The sequence below is a fragment of the Neofelis nebulosa genome, chromosome 5, assembly GCF_028018385.1.
Source record: "Neofelis nebulosa isolate mNeoNeb1 chromosome 5, mNeoNeb1.pri, whole genome shotgun sequence".
Classification (NCBI taxonomy): Eukaryota; Metazoa; Chordata; class Mammalia; order Carnivora; family Felidae; genus Neofelis; species Neofelis nebulosa.
The window spans coordinates 100,615,526-100,642,460 of NC_080786.1; the positions used below are offsets into that span (position 1 = coordinate 100,615,526).

At 35.1% G+C, this 26,935-nt stretch overlaps 1 protein-coding gene across 1 annotated transcript; it reads right to left on the minus strand.

Annotated features, from left to right (window-relative positions):
- Positions 1-2: 2 nt before the first annotated feature.
- Positions 3-25,601, minus strand: LOC131512564 (OX-2 membrane glycoprotein-like). The gene is made up of 6 exons (XM_058731428.1): positions 25,468-25,601; positions 15,615-15,953; positions 14,610-14,909; positions 7,649-7,751; positions 6,538-6,621; positions 3-195 (listed from the first exon to the last, which is right to left on the minus strand). The coding sequence occupies exons 1-6, from the start codon at positions 25,559-25,561 to the stop codon at positions 171-173; spliced, it is 945 nt and encodes a 314-aa protein (XP_058587411.1). The 5' UTR covers positions 25,562-25,601; the 3' UTR covers positions 3-170.
- Between the last annotated feature and the right edge of the window lie 1,334 nt (positions 25,602-26,935).

Genomic DNA, 26,935 nt, shown 5'->3' on the forward strand with positions numbered 1-26,935 from the left:
AATAAAAAACAATTGTACATTTATTTTTTTATCCAGAATCAAATTATATATTCAAGCAATCAATGTATCTAGTATCAAATTATATATTCAAGCAACCAATTCTGTAATGATCTCTTCTTTCATGATGTGATTTTTTTTTTCCACTTGAGTTAATGATGAGTCTTCTTATTTTAACACATTCCAGAGTTCTTGGCTCTTAGGGAGAGAGAGAGAAATCAATGAACTGTTCATCTTCTGAAGCCTTTATGTTTTCCTAGGACCACCCTTTGACAAGGTGCTGGGAAAACGCTTTTACTTAAGCATCCATGTGGTTGTAAATCTGAGGGCTGTAAATAATAACATAATGACTGGATTTTTCCAGACAAACAGAAAGATATATAGAAAGGATAAATAATTCATAAAAATTGATGAATTGCCCCCATAAAGCAAATTCCCCCAACTTGTATCCCTATATAAAATAATTGAATAATTCAAACCTACATGGAAGGAGGAAAGGAGATCATGGGAGGTAGGTGAGAATTATGGCAAGTTGTATATGTTTAAGAAATTGACATTATAAAATAAATACAAGTATTGTCCTTAGTAAGTTAGGAAAGAACATCAGAAGACTAAGCGTGAAATATAACTCAAAGTAACAAAAGAATATTTAACCCAATGACAGACAGTATGGGAGAAAAAAAGACTATCACTAAAGTAAAATATAAATTTAAAAATAAAATGGAAAAAATGTCCTATTATATATATCAGTAACTGCAACACATACAACTAGGTTAAAAACACAAAAGATAGAAACTTAGGACACAGAAGAGTGAATAAGGGGAAAAAAATCCCTGCCATTATGAAGCATAAATATTGCTTTAAAAGTTCTTTGGAAAAGAAGAAATGTGCTTACATAAAATTAACATTTTGCAAAAAAAGGGAAATATGACATTTAAAATCCTTGGACAGGGGTGCCTGGGTGACTCAGTGTCAGTTGAGCATCTGACTCTTGATTTCAGCTTAGGTCATGATCCCAAGGTCATGGATTGAGTTCTGTGTTGGGCTCTGCTCTGACAGTGGAGCCTGCTGATAAAACTAAAGACAAAAATCAATTAAAAGGAACAAAATTGAATGAACAAAAAAAGGGCTTTCGTCTAGAAATTAATTGAACAAATCTGTGGCAAAAATTGCTAAGAAAATTAAAAATAAAAAGAAACAATACAGAATGAAAAATGAGAACTAGGATTGATATAACAAATAGAAAAAAATAAGACAATTTTATGAACATTCATATCAATTCGAAAACACAAAATGGGCAAAATTCTGAAAGTGCCAAATTGGTCACAAAAATTTAATAACTGACACTTTAACAATATTAAGGCTTCCAGTACATGAATTTGGGATATTGTCCCATTTGCTGTGTCTTGTCTAATTTTGGTAATTAATGTTTTTTTAATTAATTTATTTTTAGTAATCTCTACACCCAACGTGGGTCTTGAACTCATGATGAGATCAAGAGTCGCATGGTCTTCTGAGTGAGCCAGCCAGACACCCCTCATTAATGTTTTATAGTTATCAGTATACAAGTCTTTTACCTCCTTTGTTAGTTTTATTCCTAAGTATTTTATTTCTTTTGGTGTTACTGTAAATGGAATTGCTTTTCCTAATTTCCTTTTTAGACAGTTCATTGTTAGTGTAGAAACACAACTGATTTTTGTATGTTGGTTTTTTTATATTGTAACTTTCCTGAATTCATTTATATATTCTAAGTTTTTTATGGCGTCTTTGGGGTTTTGTATATATAAGATCATGGCATCTGCAAACAAGGACAGTTGTACCTCTTCCTTACTGATTTCTAAGCTTTTTGTTTTTTTCTTCCTGATTAATTCCTCTGGCTAAGACTTCCAGTACTCTGTTAGATACAAGTGTTAAGAGTGTGCACTCATGCTTTGTTCCTGATCATAGAGGTCAAGCTTTCAGTGTTTCACTGTTGAGGGTGTTGTTAGCTATGGTTTTTTCAAATATGACATTTATTATGTTGAGATACTTTCCTTCTATTCCTACTTTGTTCAAAATTTTCATCATGAAAGTATCTTGAATTTTTTCAAATGCTTTTTTTACATGTATTGAGATGATCATGTGACTTTTACCCTTTATTGCGTTAATATGGTGTATCACATTAATTAATTTGCAGATGTTGAATTATCCTTGCATCCCAGAGATAAATCCCACTTGGTCATGGTGTGTGTGCCTTTTAATATGCTGCTGGATTCAGTTTGCTAGTATTTTGTTAAAGATTTTTGCATCTATATTTGTAGGAATATTGGCTGAGAGTTTTGTTTTTGTTTTTGTTTTGTTTTTGTTTTCTTGTGATGTCTTTGGCTTTGGTATCAAGGTACCCTTGGCTTCAACAAATGAGTTGGGAAGTGTTCCCTCCCCTTCAATTGTTTAAAGGAGTTTGAGAAGCATTGACATTAACTCTTGTTTAAAATTTTTTTTTAATATTGTCTTTATTTTTGAGAGAGAGAGACAGAGCACGAGCAGGGGAGGGGCCAAGAGAGAGAGGGAGACACAGAATCTGAAACAGGCTGCAGGCTCTGAGGATTTAGCACAGAGCCTGAAGCGGGAACAGTGAGATCGTGACCTGAGCTGAAGTCGGATGCATAACTGACTGAGCCACCCAGGCGCCCCAACTCTTGTTTAAGTGTTGGTTGAATTCACTAGTGAAGCCAAATAGTCCTGGCCTTTTCTCTGTTGAAAGTTTTTGATTTCTGATTTACTCTCCATACTAGATATAGGTCTGTTCAGACTTTTCTACTTCTTCAAGATTTCATCATGGTGGTTATTGTGTTTCTAGGAATGTATCCATTTCTCAATTTCAGTCACATCATCTGGCCTAATGAGTTGCTAAAACGAGTTTTCATTTTATTTAGGGCATGCTTCCAGGTGTGTTTTTAAATTAATCAGTGCTAATGATAAAAGACAACCTGACCTCTGGAAAAAAAATAGTTTCAAACCATGTGACTGATAAGAGGTTAATCTCCAAAGCACATAAAGAACTGCAACTCAATAGCAAAAAAACCCCAATAACCCAGCTGAAAAAAAAAATAGACTAAGGATTTGAAATCTGCACAGATATTTCTCAAAGAAGATATAAATGGCCAACAGGCATGTGAAGAAGTGCTCAATGTCGTTAATTGTCAGGGAAATGCAAATCAGTACCTCAGTGAGATATTATTTGACACATGCCAGGATGGCTGTTATCAAGATAATGAGACAGGAAAGTGGGGAAAATGGCAGCATAGAAGGATTTTGAGTTCACCTCCTCCCATGAGCTCACCAAGGCAACAAGTACATGTAATACAGCTCTCTCTGAAAAAAACTTGGGCCTGGTGAACGGATTTTTCACAGCTGAAGACATAAATAGAAGTCCCAGTGAGAAGGGTAGGAAGGGCAGAGATGCAGCCAGGAACCAAACCTCCAACATGGTGACCTACAGGCAGAAGGGATATCACAGGTGCGGAGGTCCTCCCTGAGGAGCAAGGGGACCAAGACCCACATCAGGCACCACTGGCTCTGGGGACCTGAACAGGAAAGGGAACATAAAGCCCCACAACATCTGGCCTTGAAAGTCATCAGGGCTTAACTCCAGGAGCTTTTGAAAACCAGAGGGGCTTAATTTGGGGAGATCCAGAGAGCCATAAGAAATTGAGACTCTCAAAGGGCCAGCACAGTATATCACTCCGTCTGAGACCCAGCAGAGAAGCAGCCTCTTGGAAAGCACCTGGGCTATCCATGAAGGAGATTTACTGACCAAATTTAGGATATTTGTGAATTAATATTGTTAACATGTCATCTTTCACCTGTCAGAATGGCTAGTATCAAAAAATAAAACGAGTGTCAGAGAGGATATGGAGAAAAGAGAAACCTTGTGCACTGTTGGTAGGAATGTAAACTGATGCAGCCACTGTGGAAAACAGTATGGAGGTTCCTCAAAAATTAAAAATTAGAAATACTGTATGATTAAGTAATTCCACTTCTGGGTATTTACCCAAAGAGAATGGAAACACTAATTCAAAAAGATATATGCACCCCTGTGTTTATTGCTGCACTATTTACAATAACCAAGATATGGAATCAACTTAAGTATCCACCACTAAATGAATGGATAAAGAAGATGTGAGATATATACATTTTTCAGCCACAGGAAAGAATGAAATCTTGCCATTCACAACAACATGAATAGACCTAGAGGGTATTATGCCACGTGAAATAAGTCAGACAGAGAAAGACAAATATCATATGATTGCCGTTATATGTGGAATCTAAAAAACAAAACAAATCAACAAACCAACAAACCAATGAACCAACAAAAAGCAGAAAGACTCATAAATACTGAGAACAAACTAATGGTTACCGGAGAAGAAGGTGGGGAAATGGACAAAATAGATGAAGGGAATTACAAAGTACAAACTTCCAGTTATAAAATAATTAAGTCACAGGGATGAAAAGTACAGCATAGGGAATAGGGTAAATAATATGGTAATAACTTTGTATCATGCCAGATAGTAACTACATTTATTGTGGTGAGCATATGTAACATATATAATTATCAAATCACTATGTTGTACACTTGAAACTAATACATAATATTGTATGTTAACTTACTTCAATTAAAACAACTTGCTAATAACTAGAAAGAAACAAAACAAAACAAAAAAAAACCAAAACTAATAAAACAAGAAACAAAAGACAGCATAGGTTGATGAGGATGTGTAGAAATTGAAACCCTTGCTTGCTATTGGTGGAGTTGCAAAATGGTACAGCCAATGTGGAAAACAGTATGGAGATTTCTTTAAAAATTAAAAATAGGGGCACTTGGGTGGCTCAGTCGGTTAAGCAACCAACTCTTGATTTCAGCTCAGGTCATGATCTCATGGTTGTAAGATCGAGCCCCGTGTTGGGCTCCATACCCACAGAGGGAAAAAGATTTTTTCTCTCTCCCCCTCTTCCGCAACCCCTCCCCACCTCTCAAAAAATAAAAATAAAAGTACATATGATGCAATCCCACTTTTGGGTATTTATGGAAAAGAAGTGAAATCAGAATCTCAAAGAGATATTAGTACTTCCATGTTCCTTGTGGCACTGTGCACAACAGCCAAGATGTAGAAACAACCTAAATGTTGATCAACAGATGAATGGATAAAGAAAATATGGTACACACAAACAACAGAATACTACTCAACTTAAAAAAAAAGGAAATTCTGTGGATAAAAAAGATGTGGTATATATACACAATGGAGTATTACTTGGCAATCAAAAAGAATGAAATCTTGCCATTTGCAACTACGTGGATGGAACTGGAGGGTATTATGCTAAGTGAAATTAGTCAGAGAAAGACAAAAATCACACGACTTCACTCATATGAGGACTTTAAGAGACAAAACAGATGAACATAAGGGAAGGGAAACAAAAAGAATATAAAAACAGGAAGGGACAAAACAGAAGAGGCACATAAATACAGAGAACAAACTGAGGGTTACTGGAGGGGTTGTGGGAGGGGGGATGAGCTAAATGGGTAAGGGACACTAAGGAATCCACTCCTTAAATCATTGTTGCACTATATGCTAACTAATTTGGATGTAAATTAAAAAAAGTAAAATTAAAAAAATAAAATTAAATAAAAAGAAGGAAAGTCTGGGTGCCTGGGTGGCTCAGGTCATGATCTCATAGTTTGTGAGTTTGAACTCTGATAACAGTGCAGAGTCTTGCTTCAGATCCTCTGTCTCCCTCTCTCTCTGCCCCTCCCCAGCTTGTGTGTGTGCATGCTCTTTCTCTTAAAATAAATAAACATTTAAAAAAATAAGTAGATAAATAAAAATCTAAACATAAAATAGAAAAATATGAAGCCAATAAATATGATCATATTTTTGTGAATTTAGGTGGATAATGACTTCTTAAATAATTCCCCAAACTCAAACTGTTAGGTGAAAATTGATGAATTTAACAACATTAAAGCATTAAATATTTCTGTTCTTTTAATGATGTAACTGAGATACAGTGGTGCCAAATAGGGAGAAGTAATCAATGTCTAGTATGCAAAGAATCTAAAATATAAAGAATTTCTGCAAATATAGACAAACAACCAGGAATTGCATGAAGATGTAGACAAGAACCTCACAGAAGGGGAAACCTGAATGTCTAACAAATACATGAAGACATGCTCATACTTACTAATAATCAGAAAACACACACACACACACACACACACACACACACACACAATCACACAAATCAAAGAAACCATTCAATTGGTGTTGATTGGAGGGATCCTGAATCAGGAGATGAATAGGAACATTCAAAGTCACTAACATTAATACAATTTCACTTGAACCCACTAGTTCATGCAACTGGATTATATAAACAAATCTTTGTTTCCATTTATTTTTTAAATGATAATTGTTGCTACCAAATGGATGATTTAATATGGAAGGTTAAGTCTTAAATCTGAAGTATACACAGTGACAGCAAAAATCACACACCTGCCAATTTAATTACCTGTGAGCAGGAAAAAATCGGGTTACTAAGGACTCCACCTCAGGATGTCTCAGCTGGGGTGTGGTTTCAGGCACATTCTCTGACCTACAGGTATGATGACATTGATATATTCATTAGAAGAATACAGTCCAAACACTCCCCCTAATGGCAGTATCTCGTGAGAGTATGCTATGAATTTTTAAAAAAAAAAAGGAAAAAAAAAAAGGGAGATTCAGATCTCTTTAGAGATTGATCAAAATATCTTTTCAATGCTGAGTTCAGCATAAATATAATCCATTAACAGAACTTGCAGGTTATTTCCACTCTATTGTAGTGGAGTCATAACTTAGGATTTGTCCTGTTAAAGAGCATACCTTCTACTCTCCCAAATTTGTACCTCTGGTCCTTATCTGCTCTATAAATTCCAGATTCATATATAGAGATAATTGACATATTCTCTTGGATGTCAAATAAGCATGTAAAAACAAATATGTTCAAAATAGAACTCTTGATCCTCCCTCCAAATTTGTTCTTCCTCTAATAATTCCCCATTTGTAAAAGGTTTCTTCACTCCATGGCAAAACATTTAGAATCATCAAGATAATTTCCCCCATTTACCCTTTATCCACATCTTCTCCAGCAGCAAATCTTGTCATCCTAAACCTATCCCTAATTCCCTCAACTCCCACTGCTACCACCCTAGTCCAGACCACTGTTGATTCCCATTTTGACTATGGCAATCACCTCTTTTAAAAACCTCCTTTCATTCATTCTTGAAGCCTAAAAACTGTTCACATTCAGCCTTTTTCACCACTCAGTGGGTCCCCTCCCACCAGTCACCTGAAGTCCATATGCTCTGTCCTATCAAAATCTGCCCTCAAGAAAGAATCTTAAACTCAATTTACCATAGCATAAATTACTAACAGCCTACCTTTGTAACAATCCCAAGTAGGGTGTCATTTTAATAAGAATAAACCCTTGACTGCAAGAATTATTAAATATAGGTAAAAGAGTTTTCCATCATCATCCTTTCCATGATGAATTTTTCCATGAAAAAAAATTTTTTTTAGATTTAAAACTAGACCTATTTTACCCACATTCCCTATCATAGACAGGGAGTAATATAACTTACTTTTTCTTTCTCTGAACAAGATGGAAAATGATAAATACAATACATAGAAAAATTATGAATGAACCAAATGCATACAACAAAATATAAGGAGAACCAGAAGTACCTGAAAGACATAAGCAGAAACATATTCTTTGTGACTATATGTCATTTCTATACATGGTACTTTAAATCTTCAATGCTCTTTTGATTTACCATTGCTTTGTTGATAATCAAATTGATACTTTAATATTATTGTACCATATTCAATTTTGAAAAAGAATATACTAACGCATTTTCAAATTGAAGACAGATAATATTTAATACCATTTTACCACACTCAAGAATAAGAAAAAAAGATATAACCACCAAAAGAACAATCACAAGAAAATGTTTAAGAAAAATATAATGTAGTCACAATGAAATATTATTCAATTATTAAAATGTATCTGCAAAAGCCCCAGAAAATAAATTTATAATGATAATTAATACTTAAGACTAATGTGTTAAGCAATGTGATAAGCATCTTATAAGGATTATTTACATTAACCAGGGGAGTACATTATTAGATACAGATGGGAAAATAGAGGCTCTGAGATGTTAAGAAAATTGGCCAAAGATACATAGTGATTAAGTGGCAAAATTGGGAAGCAAGTTCAGTATTGTCTGATTCCAGAGCCTGCAGTCTTACGAAAAAGAATATTGTAAAACTTTGAGTATCAACACTTTTTTTACATTTTCTTCCAAGATTTTATTTAAATTCAAGTTAGTTAACATATAGTATAGTATTGGTTTCAGGAGTAGAATTTGGTGATTCATCACTTATATATAGCACCCAGTGCTCATCACAAGTACCCTCCTTAATGCCCACCAGCCATTTAGCTCATCACCCCCACTAACTGCCCCTCTAGGAACCTTCAGCTTGTTCTCTTTTTAACACTCTCTTGTGGTTTGCCGCCCTCTCTGTTTTTATCTTATTTTATTTTTCCTTCCCTTCCCCTATGTTCATCTGTTTTGTTTCTTAAATACCATGTATGTGTGAAATCATATGGTATTTGTCTTTCTCTGATCGACTTTTTTCATTTAGCATAACACACTCTAGTTCCATCCGCATTGATACAAATGGGAAGATTTCATTCTTTTTGATGGCTGAGTAATATTCCTTTGTGTATATATTTATCACATCTTCTTTATCCATTCATCTGTTGATGGATACTTGGACTCTTTCCATAATTTGGCTATTGTTGATAGCGCTGCTGTAAACAATGGGGCATGTGCCCCTTCAAATCAGCATTTTGGTTTCCTTTGGATAAAGACCTAGCAGTGCAATTGCTGGGTCACAGGGTAGATCTATTTTTAATTTTTGAGGAACTTCCCCACTGTTTTCCAGAGTGGCTGCACCAGTTTGCAATCCTACCAACAGTGTAAGAGGGTTTCCCTTTCTCTGCATCTTTACCAACATCTGTTGATTCCTGAGTTGTTAATGTTAGCCATTCTGACAGGTGTGAGGTGGTATCTCATTGTGGTTTTGATTTGTATTTACCTGATGATGAGTGATGTTGAGCATTTTTTTATGTGTCTGTTAGGCATTTGTATACCTTCTTTGGAGAAATGTCTGTTCATGCATGTCTTCTGACCATTTCTTAACTGGATTAGCTGTTTTTTGAGTGTTGAGTTGGATAAGTTCTTTTTTTTTAAGTTTTTTAAAATGCATTTTTAGAGAAAAAGAGCACAAGTAGGGGAGGGGCAGATAGAGAGGGAGTGAGAGAATCCAGTCTCACAAACCATGAGACCATGACCTGAGCCAAAATCAAGAGTCTGATACCTTACCAACTGAGCCACCCAGGTGCCCTATCAACACTCTTTATAGTAACTATTTTGGCCACAGTATTCCTAAATTGTATTACAAATCCACTTCTTTTTTTTTTTTTTAACGTTTATTTATTTTTGAGACAGAGAGAAACAGAGCATGAATGGGGGAGGGTCAGAGAGAGAGGGAGACACAGAATCCGAAAAAAGCTCCAGGCTCTGAGCGGTCAGCACAGAGCCCGACGTGGGGCTCAAACTCATGGACCGCAAGATTATGCGGTCAGCACAGAGCCCGACGCGGGGCTCAAACTGATGGACCGCAAGATCATGACCTGAGCCGAAGTCGGACGCTTAACTGACTGAGCCACCCAGGCGCCCCTTACAAATCCACTTCTATCTGTGTATAGATATGTATATTCTATCTTCTGAATATAATTACATTTTTCATTACAACTTAAATTTAACCGAAGATCATCATGATTATCAATGCTAGTTCTTAGATATAATATAAAAATGAACCAATACACTTTGTGGATGGACCTTGTGAGGAAATTGTGCTTACAGTAAATGACATGAATTATTGTGCATTTTGCATTCTTAGGTCTGCTTGTGGTAGAGTTTTTGAGTCCTTTTTTCGAGAAATTTTTGTTAGCGATTACTTCTTCGTTGATACTGTTAGGAAAATCCATGTGAGAAACTCTGTGCTATTTATTTTTGACTGTTCAGATGTCACTTGGTCTCAGGTTCTAGTTTTAACTATATTCTTTTTCAATGAGATACTACATAGCTCATTCAAACTGGGCAAAGAAGGTTGAATGGGCATAAAATGTGAATACAGCCCTGAAATTGGCACTAAAATGTGAACACAGCACTAAAGTCAGCAATAATAAAGCATGGGGAAAAAAGGCTTTCTATGAGATTTCAGTAAAACCAGAAATTTATAGGGGGCACCTGGGTGGCTTAGTCGGTTGCAGGTCTGACTCTTGATTTCAGCTCAGGTCATGATCCCAGGATTGTGGGATCGAGCCCCTACATCATGCTCAGTGCGGAGCTTGCTTGAGATTCTCTCCCTCTTTCCCTCTGCCCCTCTCCTGCTGACATGCTTTCTCTCTCTCTAAAAAAAAAAAAATCAGGAATTTATATCCCTACTATTTGTTGCAAAGCTAAGCAAGGAAAAATTATCTTCTGAATTGACAAGTTACTTCTTTACATACATTTGCATTTTAGTGAGAAGTGAAATTAACCATAATAATCCAGCCAATAGATTGATGAGAGATATATACATATGCTATTCAATGGGCATGTTCCAATCTCATGATTTAAGGAATTTTTACAGGAAAGAGGACCTGATTAACTTCAGCTTCAAGAAACACATGTAACAAAAATATTTACCTCTACCCTTCCTAAGACTCCATTAAAATTATAGTAACAAAAATAAACTGATTCAGTGAAAAACAGCAGACAGAAGAATGATCTTCATTGGCAAGAGATTTAAACAAATTTACAACAGATGTGAAGTGGATAGAGGAATGGCCTCTGAAGGTGCAGGGTGAGAGAAGCTGCAGGCTCATGTATGCACAGAACAGACTACACCTGCAGAGAGAGCCCCACAGAAACTGGACAGCATTAGAACTCAGATGACAAAAGAAGGAGGGATTAATCACATAATGAAACTTACACTCAAAAGCACCCATTTCCATATCCGAAAGTTCAGTTCTGGACAGCCAGGTGCTCTGATCCTTCAGGAAGAAGAAGAAGAAGAAGAAGAAGAAGAAGAAGAAGAAGAAGAAGAAGAAGAAGAAGAAGAAGAAGAAGAAAAAGAAGGAGGAGGAGGAGGAGGAGGAGGAGGAGGAGGAGGACAAGGGGAAGAGGAAGAAGGAAGAGTTAAGTAATTCATTGAATATAATGAATTATAGGAATAATAGGAACTAGGAATACTTAGGGTAGGGGGTCAGACACCTTGAGTATAGGCCCCTCCATTCTGGCTTTTAGAATCTTCTGCTGCCTCCTTTCTACAAACAAAAGTCTGTCTCTTTACAAGATGTAAAAAAAACACAAAAAAAATCTGTAAAGCTGCAGTCAGGGCTCATCAGAGTTTGAATAAAACCTGTAATCAAAGTGAGAAAGATTGAGTAAAGGAAGCATAAATAAAATTAAAATGATGGTAGTGTCCCAAGGGTGGGCAGTGGAGGAGATAATTAAAGAAACAGAAGATAATTACAAGATTTGACAAGATATTACTTTCTTAAAGCAGGAAGAGAAGGGTATGAAAAAATTAAATCAACTTTAATTTATAAAATTAATCTTTAATTATAAAAGCAATTCAAAATTATAAGCCTGATTGTCAAAAAAAGAAAAACTTGAATGAAAAAATTTAAAGATATTTTTTTAAGTCTCCCAGATACTATGAAGGGAAGAAAAGACATATTTTTTAAAAGATGAAAATAAGATTCAATGTAAATGTTTTCATGCCCAATTAATTGAAGTTTATAAAAAGAGAATAAATTAAGTGAACAGGTGGAAATTTTTCAAAGAAAGGAGAGAATATTCAGGGTCTTTTAAAGATTTGAGTCTCCAAATTGAATGAACTCACCAAATACCAATTACATTAAAGAACTATAAATAAAATACTCTAAAAATAGTAGTAGAAAGTTTCAGAGCTCTAAGGATAATGAGAAGGTTATCATTACCAAAGAGAAGATATGGTAATATTTACTATTACAATTTTCTGATTGACATTTGACTTTTCATCAATCACAATGGACGATCAAAGACAATGGAGGACTACTTTGCAAATTCTGAGGGCAAAAGGGTTGTTAAACTAAAGTTGTGTAACAAGCAAACTATCAATCACATGAAACAGCATTGTAAGACCATAGGAGACACCCTGTGGCCTGTTAGCATGACTATCAGAATCACTAGGGAAATTTCCCACTGTTCTAATTCCACAGCACTGAGGTGACTTTGCTTTAACCAGGTTGTGTTAACCTGGGGGAGTGAGGCATGAAAATGATGGAAGGATAATTTATGTTGGCCTGAGTGTGTTATATTTTGTAGTAGTTTCATTTTGTGCTGGTTATTACCTTGTACTTTATTTAGGTTAGTCCACAGATTGTTTAATTCAGAGATTAATGAGACATCCTAGGTTCAAATGAGGTTATGTTTAGCTCATCTGTACTATGTAGTAGGCTACTTATTCCAATAGTCCAGTAGCTGGTTATGTACCCCAAATTGTTAAACTTCCAAAAAATGTGATGTGTCCTTCACTCATTCAAATTTTATGTACCAATATCATTGATGGCGAGTGATGCTTTTTGTTCTTGAATGAATGTGACAAATTATGGACAAATTTTATCCTCCCCACTTCCTGAGTTTACATTTTTCCAAAAGTGATGAAGGACATTAACTAAAGACTCAAGAACCTTAGGAAAACACAAGCAAGACAAATACAAAGGATGTGACACCAAAGCATTAATAATAAAACTGACATAAAACAAATACAAGGAGAAAATCTTAAAAGCCGCCAGGATGAAAGGGAGATACATTTCAAAGGACCAGCAATAAAATTGATATATATCTTTTCAACAAAAGTAATGAAAGTCTGAAGCCAATAAAATACCATTGTCAAGGTGATGAAAAATACGAAATAACTATCAAACTGGAATCAGAAATCCTGTAAAAATGTTCTTCAAAAGTTAAAACATTTTATGACCAAAAATATTAAAATAATTGGCCATTTATAATTTTCCACTATGAAAAAAAACAAAAAAGAATTCTTTAGGCAGAAAGAAAAGTGTGAACATGGACAAAGAAATAAAAAACAATGGAAAGGATAAATATAAAGAATATTATTATAAATAACAGGAACAAAAACGATAACATATTTTGGCATTTAAACATATATAAAGAATTAAAATGTACAAAATATGCGCCCGAAATTAATATAGCATTGTTTGTCAACTATACTCAAATAAATAAATAAATAAATAAATAAATAAATAAATAAAATGCACAAACAAATAGCACAAGGAGTGGGCATTCATATAAGCCCATTGCATTATCTGAAAAGTAGTAAAAATAGTAAATTATATTAGACTTTAATAAGTCAAGAGATGTATGTTGCAGTCTCCAAGACAACCCTTAAAGAGGGGTGCAGGAATGTATAGTTAACAAACTAATAGAAGAGGTAAATGAAACAAAAATAAATAATCCAAAAGAATTCAGGGAGAGAAAGGATTATAAAACAGGTCAGAAAATAGAAAACAAATAATAAGGCGGTAAATGAAAACCTAAATATATCAGATTTACACTTAATGTATAGAGACAAAATGGTTTCATGTTGAAAGATTATGCAGGTGAAATATAAAAACAATTATTTAAATTTTGTAGGCAATTATATTATATAAATACAGAACATAAATATATTGAAATTATTATTTAAAGTTTTAAGAAAAATCATACCTTGTTTAACTACGGCTTTGAAACAGAGGGTACAATTGACAGAGCTTGGGTGGAAGACAGGCAAGGAGAAACGGGCAGCTGAGAGAGACTTTCTATGGTGGATGAAACAAAAAATAGGTTTTACCATGCTGCTGACGGCTGCAGAGGTAAGCAGTAAGAGAACTATATTGGGAAGAAAGGAACCATTTTGGGAGGAGGAAAGGTTGAAGGAGGTATGAGTGAACATAGTCTTCACTGCCTGTGGCAGAAATTCAGTGGAAAGCAGTTAAGGGAGATCAATGAAAACTTTGCCCTTTAAGAACAGTTACCATTGGGGCACCTGGGTGGCTCAGTCAGTTGAGCGTCCAACTTCGGCTCAGGTCGTGATCTCACAGTTCGTGAGTTCGAGCCCCATGTCGGGCTCTGTGCTGACAGCTCAGAGCCTGGAGCCTGCTTCAGATTCTGTGTCTCCCTCTCTCTCTGCCCATTCCCACTCATGCTCTGTCTCTCTCTGTCTCTCGAAAATGAATAAACATTAAAAAAAATTAAAAAAAAAAAAAAAGAACAGTTACCATTGGAGACAGAACTGGGGTAGAGAACATTTGCATTGCCTGATTCTTTTAACCATGCAGGAGTACCACAAAGACTTAACATTTCTAAAAATAGATGAGTACACAAACACTTCTGGTATGAATTTTTAAAACATTTCCCCTTGTTGATTATTATTTCTACTTACATTCTTGTTTGACTGACAGAGGAACAATCTTCTCTTCATTCCTTAGAGGATGATCCATGTGCACAATCAGGTGTTGGAGACTTAGGGATCTCACAGTCTCCAAGGAGACATTGTACATTTTCGTGATAGTCACTGTGCCATTTGGGTTCTGAGCAAGGTATTCCTCTGGTGGATTAATCAAGACTTTTGATGGGAAAAGAGATATTTGAGGAACAGGTTTTCCCACAGCTGAGTAAGTAAAACTAAGAAAATCTTCAGAGTCAAAGTTCGACTGGAGCTCAGTTTTTATTTCAGATACAGCTGAGACAAAAAAGGAGACACAAAATTAAATATAAAAACATGTCACACAAGATTTCTGAAGTGTTAAAGATGGACTTCCCCAAATTTTTATATGACAGTGAAATGTTGTAAACATGTCCCTCTCAGATACCTCTCCTCACATTTTGCAAAACTTCACAATTTCATCTCTTATACCCACTGTTCCAATTTAAGAGGAACAGTTGGTATCTTCACTTTCATTCAACCTTAAAATTACATTTTATAAATCTCCAACACTTTCAAGTTATAGCAAAATAATGAGGGGACACTATGTCACTATCACTATTCCTTCAACATTTTGTTAATTTGTTAGTAAATTTTTATTCTCTAAGTCTTCTTTCCTCTTTTTTTTTTTTTTCTCTCTACTCTCTCTTTTTCTTTTCCTCTCTTTCCCAGTGAAAATTCTGATGTCATTTATGACTTTTATCTACTGGATTAAAATCAATGCAGTGTAAAATTTAGATGAGAGGTCAGAAGACCTAAATGTTATGCCTGGTCAGGAACCATGTGGAAATCAGAAAGTCATGTAGCCATCATTGGCTTCCACTTTTTTTCTTCTGTATAACAAAAGACTGGTTATGGATGGCCTCTATAATAGTCTTTCCTTCTCTAATATTCTTTCTCTGGACCTTAAACTTCAAAGCTCACATCTCCTTGATTTTGACTCTACATAAAACATTTACATACCTATAATGTTAAGGCAAATTTGTCCACTATGGCTGCCTTGCGGGAACACATTAAATAGACATTTGTAGCAGGCTTCATCTTCAAATGTTACTTCACGGATAGTTATGAATGAGGAATTGGGTTCGATGACCTCACAGTGCAGCCGATCTCTGTATGGTGGAAGAATCTTTTCTCCATATATATTGCTATATGTGCCAATATTTTGTCGCAAAGAACCTTGGATCTTCTGCCAGGTAATTTGCACAACATCTGCTGGAGTTGTCAAATTGCAGAAAATCGTCACATTTTCTCCAAATACAGCTGTCTCATTATTTTTGTATTTTATTCTATGTGGAGAATCTGAAAATAAAGCCCAGTATAAGTTAAGAGAAATGTACTTTCATACTACCTTGGATACTATCCCTATCATAGCACTCCCTTATCTCTCTGTTTTACAATTATCTTTTTATTTGTGTCTTTCCCCATTAGAAAATGAGCTTTCTTATCTTCTTCACCATTGATAGGTAGTTTCTAAAAGTGTTTCTGACATATACTACCTATTGACAAATATTTATTGAGGGCAAAACTTGAAACATAAATTACCAACACAAGTAATGGTAATTTTGATGAATCTCTGGAGGTTGAGGGTGAACTAGCTTGAGGGTGACAAACTCCTCAGGGCTCCAGTATTAGGGAGGACCTAAAATTCATAGTTTCCACCAGCATGAACCTAGCCAGTTTCTCGCAGTGAAGAGCCAGGAAAACTCACTTCATATCTTTGGCAAAGGAAGGAGAAAGTAATCATGTTGAAATAAGCCCAGTGCATTTTCCATAAAAATTTCCCCTTCTCCAGGGGAAAAGACTTTATCAGACCTTATATCACATGGGTGGAAGGACAATGACCCAGATCTGGTTCCCTTTAGTTTTCCTATCTTATCTAAGGTGGGGAAGGCAGGGGGGAAAGGTACAAAAACTTGTGAAGTCACAGCCAAGGGTCATAGGCCTACCAAGAGTGAAATTTAAACATAAGATTTTAAAATACTTACTTCCTTAAGTCTTCCCCACCACAGCAGTAGGGTTCCAATATAATGACAGTGGATTACAGTTGAAATGGTTGTAACGCTCAGACTTCAATCATCAATAGGAGAGACAAAAACAAAGAAACTACAAGAATTTGAAACCCTTGATACCTTAACCTATAGTAAACAGTAAACACAACCCAACTCCCTGTCAGAGTAACATAAAACCCAAGTTAGAGCTCTATTTACCTTAGTTCTTATCTGACATGTCATGTCTGGATTAAAAAAAAAAAAGTTGTAAGGCATGCTAAAAACCCAGAATAAAAGTTATCGGAAAAGACAAAGCAAGTATCCAAGCCAGACTCAAATACAGTACAGATTTTGTAATTATCAGACAGAAAATTAAAGTCAACTATGATTAATATAGTAACGACTCATGGAAAAGTTTGACACGTGCAAAAACATATGGATAATGTAAGCATAGATACGGAAATGCTAAAAAGAATAAAGAGAAAATGCCAAAGACATTACAAGAAAATAAAACTACAGACCAATATCTCTTATAAACATATATGCAAAAATTCTAAACAAGTTGAATCTAAAAAAGTATTAAAAAAATAAACTCCATGATCAAGTGAGATTTATCCCATGTATACAAAGCTGGTTCAACACTTGAAAATCAACTAATGCAATTTATTACCTCAACAGACTAAAATACAAAAGTCACAAGATCCTATTAACAGATTTAGAAAAAGTATTTGATAAAATCCATCACCAATTCATAATAAAACCTCACAGTAAACTAGGAATAGAGGGTAACTTCCTTCACCTGAGAAAGAATATCTTCAAAAAAAAAAAAAAAAGAATATCTACAAAAACCCTACAGCTAGTATCACACTTTAATAGTGTAAAACTTGGGGCGCCTGGGTGGCACAGTCGGTTAAGCATCCGACTTCAGCCAGGTCACGATCTCGCGGTCCGTGAGTTCGAGCCCCACGTCAGGCTCTGGGCTGATGGCTCGGAGCCTGGAGCCTGTTTCCGATTCTGTGTCTCCCTCTCTCTCTGCCCCTCCCCCGTTCATGCTCTGTCTCTCTCTGTCCCAAAAATAAATTAAAAAACGTTGAAAAAAAAAATTAAAAAAAAAAATAGTGTAAAACTCAAAGCTTTCCCATTAAGATCAGGTACAAGGCAGGGATGCCCCCTCTCACCACTCCTTTCCAACACATACTGAAAGCTCTTCCTAATGCAATAAGGCAAGAAAAATAAATAAAAGGTATGCAGATTGGGAAGGAATGGGAAGGAATACATAAAACTGTCTTTGTTCATAAATGACATGATCATCTATGTAGAAAAGCAAAAAGAAGCAACAAAGAAACTCCTGGAACTAATAAGCAATTATAGCAAAGTTGTAGGATCACACAATATACAAAAGTCAATCGCTTTCCTGTATATCAACAATGAGCAAGTGGAACTTGAAATTAAAAACATAATACCATTTACATGAGCAGCTCCCAAATGAAATACTTAGTTATAAATCTAACAAAATAAGTACGAGATCTATATGAGGGAAATTATAAAACTCTGATGAGCAAATCAGGAAAGAACTAAATAAATGAGAAATATTCCATGTTCGTGAATAGGCAGACTCAATATTGTCAAGATATCAGTTCGTCCCAACCTGATCTGTAGATTCAATGCAATCCCAATTAAAATCTTAACAAGTTATTTACAGACATTGACAAACTGATTCTAAAGTTTATAAAGAGAAGTAGAAGACATAGAATTGCCAACATAATATGGAAGGACAACAAAGTTTGAGGGCTAACACTATTCAACTTAAAAACTTACTATAACTAGAGTAATCAATACTCTGTGGAATTGGCAAAAAAAAAAAAAAAAAATAGATCAATGGAACAGAATAGAGAGTCCAGATATGGACTCACACACATAGAGTCAACTGATCTTTGGCAAAGGTGCAAAGAAATTCAACAGAGAAAGGATAGCCCTTTTCTTATTTTATTTTTTTATTACTTTTTTAATTAAACATTTTTAATGTTTATTTTTGAAAGAGAGCTTGTGCAAGCAGGGGAGGGTCAGAGAGAGAGGAGACACAAAATCTGAAGCAGGCTCCAGGCTCTGAGCTGTCAGCACAGAGCCTGACACAGGACTCAAACTCATGAACCTCGAGATCATGACCTGAGCTGAAGTCGGACACTCAACCTACTGAGCCACCCAGGTACCCCAAGGATGGCCTTTTTGACAAATGGTGCTGCTGGGACACTTGGGTGTCTGATTAGTTTCCTAGGTCTGCCATAACAAAGTACCACAAACTTCATGACTTGAAACAATAGAAATTTATTTTTCACAGATCTAGAGGTCTGAAGTCCTAAATCAAGGTGTTTGGGATTCAGGGTTCACCCTAACCCAACGTGATTTCTTCCTGAAATCACCTTAATTGTATCTGCAAAGACCTTATTTCCAAATAAGATCATATTTTACGTTCCAGATAGACAAGAATGGGGGTGGGCGCACTATTCAACCCACTACAACAGGCATATGCTTAAAAAAATGAAGATAGACACCTAACTAACAAAAATTAACTCAACATGGATTATAGACCTAAATGAAAAATACAAAACTATAAAACTTAGAAGAAAACACAGGAGAAAATCTAGGTGACCCTGTGTTTGGTGATAAGTTATTAGATATAATACCAGAAGTATGATTCATAAATGAAAAAAAAATTGATGTTATACTTTATTATAATTAAAGACCTTTGCTTTGTGAAAGACAAAGTAAAGACAATATGACAACAAGCCACAGACTGCAAGAGTGTATTTGTAAAACACATACTTTGTCATAGTTCATTCAGGCTGTTAAAATTAAATACTACAGATTGGGTAGTTTATAAACAACAGAAATTTGTTTCTCACAGTTCTGGAGGTTGGAAATCCAAGATCAAGGGGGCAGCATGGTTGAGTAAGGGCTCTCTTCTGGGTCATAGAATTCTTGTTGTGTCCTCACATAGTGGAAGGAACTAGGAAATTCTGTGGATTTTTATAATCTAATCCCATTTATGAGGGCTCCACACTCATGAGCTAATCACTTCCCAAAGGCCCCACCTACTCATACCATAACCATTGAGTGTTAAAATTTTAACATATGAATTTTGAGGGGTCATAAAGATTCAGGCCATAGCAGACTTGTATCCAAATATACAAAAAAAAACAATATGAAAACAAACAATACAATGTAAAAATAGGCAAAAAATCCAAATGGACACCTCACCAAAAAAAGATATATAATTGGCAAATAAGCACATGAAAGGATGCACAAAATCTCTTGTTGTTAGAAAATTGCCAATTAAAATAATAATGAGCTTCCACGACACACCTATTAGAATGGCTAATATTTAAAATATGTATATACAATACTAAACGTCGGTGAGGGTATGGAGCAGCAGGAATTCTCATTCATTGTTGATTGGAATGCAAAATGATAGAGCCACTTTGGAAGAGAATTGGCAGTTTCTTAACAAACCTACACATATTCTTACCATGGGATCCAGCGCTTGTGCTCTTAGGTATTCACTAGCTGATTTGAAAACTTATATCTACATAAAAATCTACAGGTAAATGTTTAGAGCAGCATATTCATCATCACCAAAAACTGAAAGCACCAATATGACTTCAATAGGTAAATGAGTAAACTGTAGTATCTATACAACAGAATATGATCCAGCGATAAAAAGAAACGAACTATCAAATCGTGCACACACATACAAACCATGGATAAATATGGAATACATACTGCTAAGTGAAAGAATCCAAACTAAGAAGGCTACACACTGTGTGATTCCAAGTATATACCATTTTGGAAAAGGTAAAACCATAGAGACAGTAGAAATATCAGTGGTGTCCAGGAGTTCAGGAGTAGCCAGGAGAGTTGAACAGGTGAGACACAGGGGATTTTTAGGGCAATGAAACTATTCTGTATGATACTGTAATGGTTGCTAAGTGACCTTACACATTTGTCAAAATGTATAGAGATTTATAGCACATAAAGTGAATCTTCAAGTACACAATTTAAGAAATTATTGGGGCACCTGGGTAGCTTGCTCTGTTGGTTAATCGTCCAACCCTTGATATTGGCTCAGGTCAATATCTCATGGTTTGTGAGATCAAGCCCCTTGGGCTCTGCGCTGACAGGACAGTGCAGAGCCTGCTTGGGATTCTCTCTCTGCCTCTCTCTCTGCCCCTCTCTTACTTGTACATGCGCTCTCTCTCAAAATAAATAAACATTTAAGAAAAAAAATTATTTAGGAGACAGAAGTTGCCAAGGAGTGCAGTCTGAAACCTGAAAATCTAACTGTATTACAAATGTATCCTATGTAGACATAAGAGTTCATAGTATGTACACTTGATATGACATAATTAAAATAGCATTTTACCTCTGTGGACTTCCTTCCCTAAACCTGTAAGGCACTCTAGTCATGAGAAAAGTATCAGACAAATTCTGATACAGGGTAATTCTACAACATACTTGACCAGTCCCCTCAAAACAGTCAATGTCATAAAAAATATGGAAATTCTGAGATAACGGTCAGTTAAGAGAAGCTTAAGGAGACAACACAAAGAAATGTAATGGGATAACCGGGGTGGGATCCTTAAAAAAAAAAAAAAAAAAAGTTAAAAATCAAGAAATGCGAATAAACTGTGGACTTTAGTTATGAAAAATACATAAAATGTAATTTGTTAATTAAAACAAATGTGCCATACTGACATAAGATGTTAATAGTAGGAAAAGCTGGGTAAGGGATATATGGGAACATTGTACTATTTTCTCAGTTTTTCTGTAAGCCTAAAACTGTTCTAAAAAATAAAGTCTTTTTAAGGAATCAATTATATTTCTATATATCTTCAATAAGTAAATGGAAAAAAATTAAAAATACCATATAAAATAGCTTCCCAAGTAAAAAAGAAAGAAATATATAGTAATAAAAACCTATTGGACGATATATAAGACCTCTTTACTGAAATATGCAAAATAACATCTAAAAAAAATAAAGAAGACTTAAATAAATGGAAAGATACATCATACTGTAAATAAGGAAAAAAAATAATGATGTTAATTCTTTTCAAGCTAATTTTTAGACTCAATGCAAATCTAATAAAATTTAAAGCAGTTTTTAAAAAAGATTTTTTAATGTTTAGTTATTTTTGAGAAAGAGAGAGAAAGAGAGAGAGAGACAAGTGTGAGCAGGGGAGGGACAGAGAGAAGGAGACATAGAATCTGAAGCAGACTCCAGGCTCGGAGCTGTCAGCAAAGGCTCTGAGCACGTGGGGCTTGAACCCAAAAACTGAGAGATCATGTCCTGAGCTGAAGTTGGACACTTAACTGACTGAGCCACCCAGGTGCCCCCAAGCAGTTTTGTTTTTTTTTTTTAATTCTGCATTTGACAAGCTGAGTCTAAAAAAGCCAAGGGCATAAACAAGACCTACTATCTGAATGTAAAGCTAAAGTAATACAATGTTATTTTTATTCAAGGATAAGGAAATGGATGAAACACAATGAAGTAGAGTCAGAAACAGTCCCACACATATATGTGCATCTGATATATCTCACAAATGGAACAGACAGTGCATAGATTTGGCAAAAAGATTATCTTCCCAATAAATGATGATGTGTAACTTAGATATCCATATAGAAAAATTATATATTGGCTCTCATCTAAGACTAAAGACAAAAATCTATTTCAAATGCATTGACTCCCATCTAAAAGTAGAAACAAAAATCCATTTCAAATGCATTAAAAATGTAAATGTGAAAATAAAACACTGCTTTAAAAATAAAGTATTATAGAACATCTACTTGGCTGGAGTAGCTGATTTCTTAAGTAGGGCATACATCAACAGTTATATGATGCTTTATTCCTTTTTTAGAAATATGAAATTATAAAAAATTAGAAGTGAGTGATTGATCTATTTTAATATTAATTAACTGCAGTCTATCAAAAGATACATATTCAGCAGTAAAAAGGCAACCCATGAAGTAAGAGAAGATACTTGCTATATGTATATATATATGAGTAAGGATTTGTATTCTACAAAGCAATAAGACAAAGACAGGCAACTCTATAGAAAATGGAGCAAAATATATGACTATGCACGTCATAAAAGAGAATGTTTAAATGGCCAATAGACAAGATGCTCAACTTCTTTAGTCATCAAAGAAATGCAAATTAAAACCTGGACTATACATGACTAGAATGGCTAGCTTGAAAGACAGACAATACCAAGTTTAGTGAAAATATGTAAAAAACCCAATTCATACTTTGATGGGAGTGGAAACTGGAAAACCTTTTGGCTTCATGGTCGATGGTACTGTAACAATGTGTGGACAAATAGTAGCTACACTTGTGGTGAGCATAGCATAATATCTAGACTTATCACATCACCATGTTGTACTCCTGAAATTAATGTAGCATTGTGTATCAACTGTATTTTAATTTAAAAAATGTGGAACATAGGCATATCCTGTGATCAGAAAATCTACTCCTAGGTATATATCTAATAGAAATGCCTACTTATATTCTTCAAAACACACGTACATAAATGTTCATAGAAGCATGATTTGTAAAAGTCAAAACAGAAATTACCCAAATGCAAATCAACACTAGAATTGATAAATAAGTTATGGTATTTACACAATGGGATTTAATAAACTGCAATGAGATTTAATAAATTACATCTACTCTCAACAATACGGATAAAACTCACCAGTGTATTGTTGAGCCAAAGAAATTACACACAAATGAATAAATGCTAAATGATTATATTTCTATATATATAATATATATAACATATATATTTATAACATATATATTAACATACATAATCAATATATATAATCAATATATGTATTATATATCAACAACAGATAAAATGAATCTATGGTATAAGAAATTTGGATAGCGGCATTTGTAGGAAAGAAAGGAAGGGGGTATGAATAAAGCTTTGGGATGCTGTTAATGTTCTGTTCTTGATCTTTGCTAGATATGTTGGTCTAATCATTAAAAAAAATTAATCAAACTGCATACTTATGTTTATACACATTCCTGTATGTTTGCCTTACTTAAATGCAAAGGTTAAAAAAAACCTCATGTACCTTACTCCACTTACCTCAGACTATATCTGGTTTTCATTCACTTCTCTTGGCTTTTATATTCAAATTATAAACAAATTTGTTTGCAAATATTTTTCAAAAATTCATTGGTCTGCAACTATACTCAGCATTGGAGAACATTTAAATACATAGAACATGTTTGTTTTATAAAGAGTATTTCATTTGTGAACAAGAGAGCTGTAATGGTGTCTTACCTGTGCTAATTTCAAGAAGTAAGGTTTTAGAGCAATCATTTACTTTGCCGAGCCTCAGGTTTTTCATCTGAAAAATGAGCTTAGGATACCCGATTTACAGCGTATTGTGAGTATCCGAAAAGAATATGTAAATATAACGACAGTTCTAAATCACCAAGATATTTCAGGTGTCATGGGTGATATAGTCCCTGTCCCCAAACAAAGACCCCTAACTGGTTTCCCTCACTATCTGAAACTAGTGTGTTCCTATAAAACCTTTCATAAACCGAAATGGCTTAAAGTGAAGAGTGGTTCCCTGCTTTCTGAAAGTCGCAGTTCCACCATTTTGCTTTTATGAAGAACCTACATTAGCACAGGAGGGCTTTTTTGTAAAAGCAAAGTCCTCTCCAATTTTTTTTTTTTTTAGCTAGCGACAACAGGTACTAATGCAGATCCTTCAGAAAAGCAAAGTGATGTGATATGAACCTTCAGAAAGCAGGGGACACCTGTAATACCTAATGAAAGTTTAAAGGTAACAAATAAGCTATCACTATTACTGTAACAATTTCTCTCATTGTGCTTGCCACATCTCTTTATCATTATTTGCCCACAGGCTGTCTGCCCTACTGGATTTTGAGTTATCTGATATCAGAACCAGTGTTCTCCATTTTGTAGTTTAGATGATTAAGTTAAGAAGTAACATGGGACATACTGGTTTCCTCTTCTGTCACATCATTTTGTTCTCAGCATATGTCACTCCTCATTCAACTTTTGATCAGATTATCTAATTGAATTCAAATGATACTTCTTGAGGAAAAAAACTCCCTAACTGGAAGTAATCATGATTTATTTTCTCAACTGAATTCCTACAGAACGTTAGTTATTGCCCTTACCATAAACCTAAGAGATTTAAGATGGAATTGAGTTAAATATCTTTAACCAAATAATGTTAATGACTAGAAAATATTAGTACCTGAATATTTAGTAAATCCCTAACATCTCAGGAGTACTTCAGTTTGTAATGATAAGCAAACCCATGAAGGAAACAATGAACAAATTTGACAATATAAAAATGATAAACCTTTTAGTGACCAAGGAGAGCCTCAAAACAAGTCAAATTCAGACTTAAAAGGCAAATGGGCTGCAGGAAATACTGCATAACTAGCTAACTAACTGACGGACTAACTAACTTGCAGAGAGCCCATTTGCTTCCAGCAGGTTTGTGGCCTCTAATCTGAACTACTACTCGGGCTTACTTCAGAAGCAAGGCTTCCTTAATACCTTTCTTTCATTCTCTGCTTACTAAGTCACTGTTTCAATATGCGCATCTTAAAACTGCTAGTTGCCAACCACCTGGATAGCTACATGGTTAACATGCAGACCCAAACATAATGCTCTGCTCCCCTAACTTTATAAAAGTGAAAAGACTCCATCCTGGTATTTATTTACCATTCATTTCCAGCCACAAAACAATTGCGAGAAAAGGTGAAGAGTTACCTGATCCTTGTGCCCAGATGGAAAGCAAGAGGGGCTGGAGAATGAGGTAGAGTGGAAAGCCCATGAAATTTGATGATAAAACCATCACTAACATGTGGAGTGTTTTATTCTCTAACAACTTTCACATGAAAATGGCAATATCTTCCGATATATCCGCCAAAATCTGTTACTCATTAACCACTTGCTCAGAAAGTCCGTTAAGACTTTCCTAACCTTGTGGCATTTCGACTTCCTTCTCTGCCTAGGCTCCAAATTTGTTAGAATCTCAGGTCTATATAATTTTTGTCACCGTATGTGCCTGCTATTCTGCAGCTGTCGCAGGATTCATGCACAGGTTCTGAAAACCTGCCTGCTAACTTGCAAGAAAGTTTCGTGAGTCCTTCTTTGGGGCCTGCTACTAACTTTTCCCAGTCTTTCATGTCCTGTTATTTATGTACAAAATAAAATTCAAACTAGTTTCTGCACAAGGAGTGGGGTCAAGTGAAAAGACCTCTCTCCACAGAGGTATGCTAGGTTTCTAAAAATCATTCCTCTTGGCATCTACATCCCCACGATCACCTCCTCAAATTGGAATAGGAAATTTAAAAAAATATATGTTTTAAGTAAAATCATCAAATAGTTTCAAATTATACACACTGTATTAAAATTAAAAAAAAAACACAGATCACTTTCATCTTTCTATAAACTCCTCCTCTACATAGTATTTTAAATAGAGGGAAAGGGGCACCTGGGTGGCTCAGTTAAGCATCAGAGTCTTGGTTTTGGCTCAGGCCATGATCTCATGGTTCATGGGTTCGAGCCCCACATCGGGCTCCACGCTGGCAGCACAGAGCCTGCTTGGGGTTCTCTGTCTCCCTCTCTGTCCCTCCCCTGCTTGAGCTTTCTCTCACTCTCTCAAAATAAATAAATAAACATTTTTTAAACAAATAAATAAGTAAATAAGTAAACAAAGGGAAAGCCCTCCCTGCCTGATGCTTTGGGTTTGTGTTTTCCTCCTTTAAATTCCAACCCAGCCACTTACTTGTCCCTTGGCATTTTATGTTCACAAACTCATACAAGATTCCCCAGAATGTCTTTCTCCTGCTAGGATTGTGGAAAAGTAGTGCTCACTCACTACCACCTCCCAGCATACTTTAACAATGAACATTTGAAAGTAAGAATTTTTTTTTCCCTCCTGTACTTCTGTCATTGATGGCTTCATTTGGTTCAATGTAATTTTTGATTTCCCTTGATTTCCTTTTTGACTCGAGGATAATTAAAGTGTTTTTTTTTCTTAATGTTTTCTGTGTTTCTTAATGTTTTCTGTTATTTTTCTATTATTGATTTGTGTCTCATTCTATGTGATCAGGGAATATATCCTCTTTTTATGAGGTTTGTTTTATGCCAGGATATGGTTGATCTTGGTATATATTCCATAGGTGCTTGAAAAAAAAAAAACATATTTTTTTTTTGTATTTTGCTGTTATGA

Bases quoted from the DNA above. Each gene is read 5' to 3' on its own strand.
- LOC131512564 (XM_058731428.1), bottom strand. From the start codon at position 25,561: ATGTTAGTGATGGTTTTATCATCAAATTTCATGGGCTTTCCACTCTAC. The intron at 14,910-15,614 runs GTATGTAAATGT...TTTTTGTCTCAG, and splicing joins AATTTGCCTTAACATTATAG to CTGTATCTGAAATAAAAACT. The intron at 6,622-7,648 runs GTAAGTTATATT...TCATACCTGTAG, and splicing joins CTTGTTCAGAGAAAGAAAAA to GTCAGAGAATGTGCCTGAAA.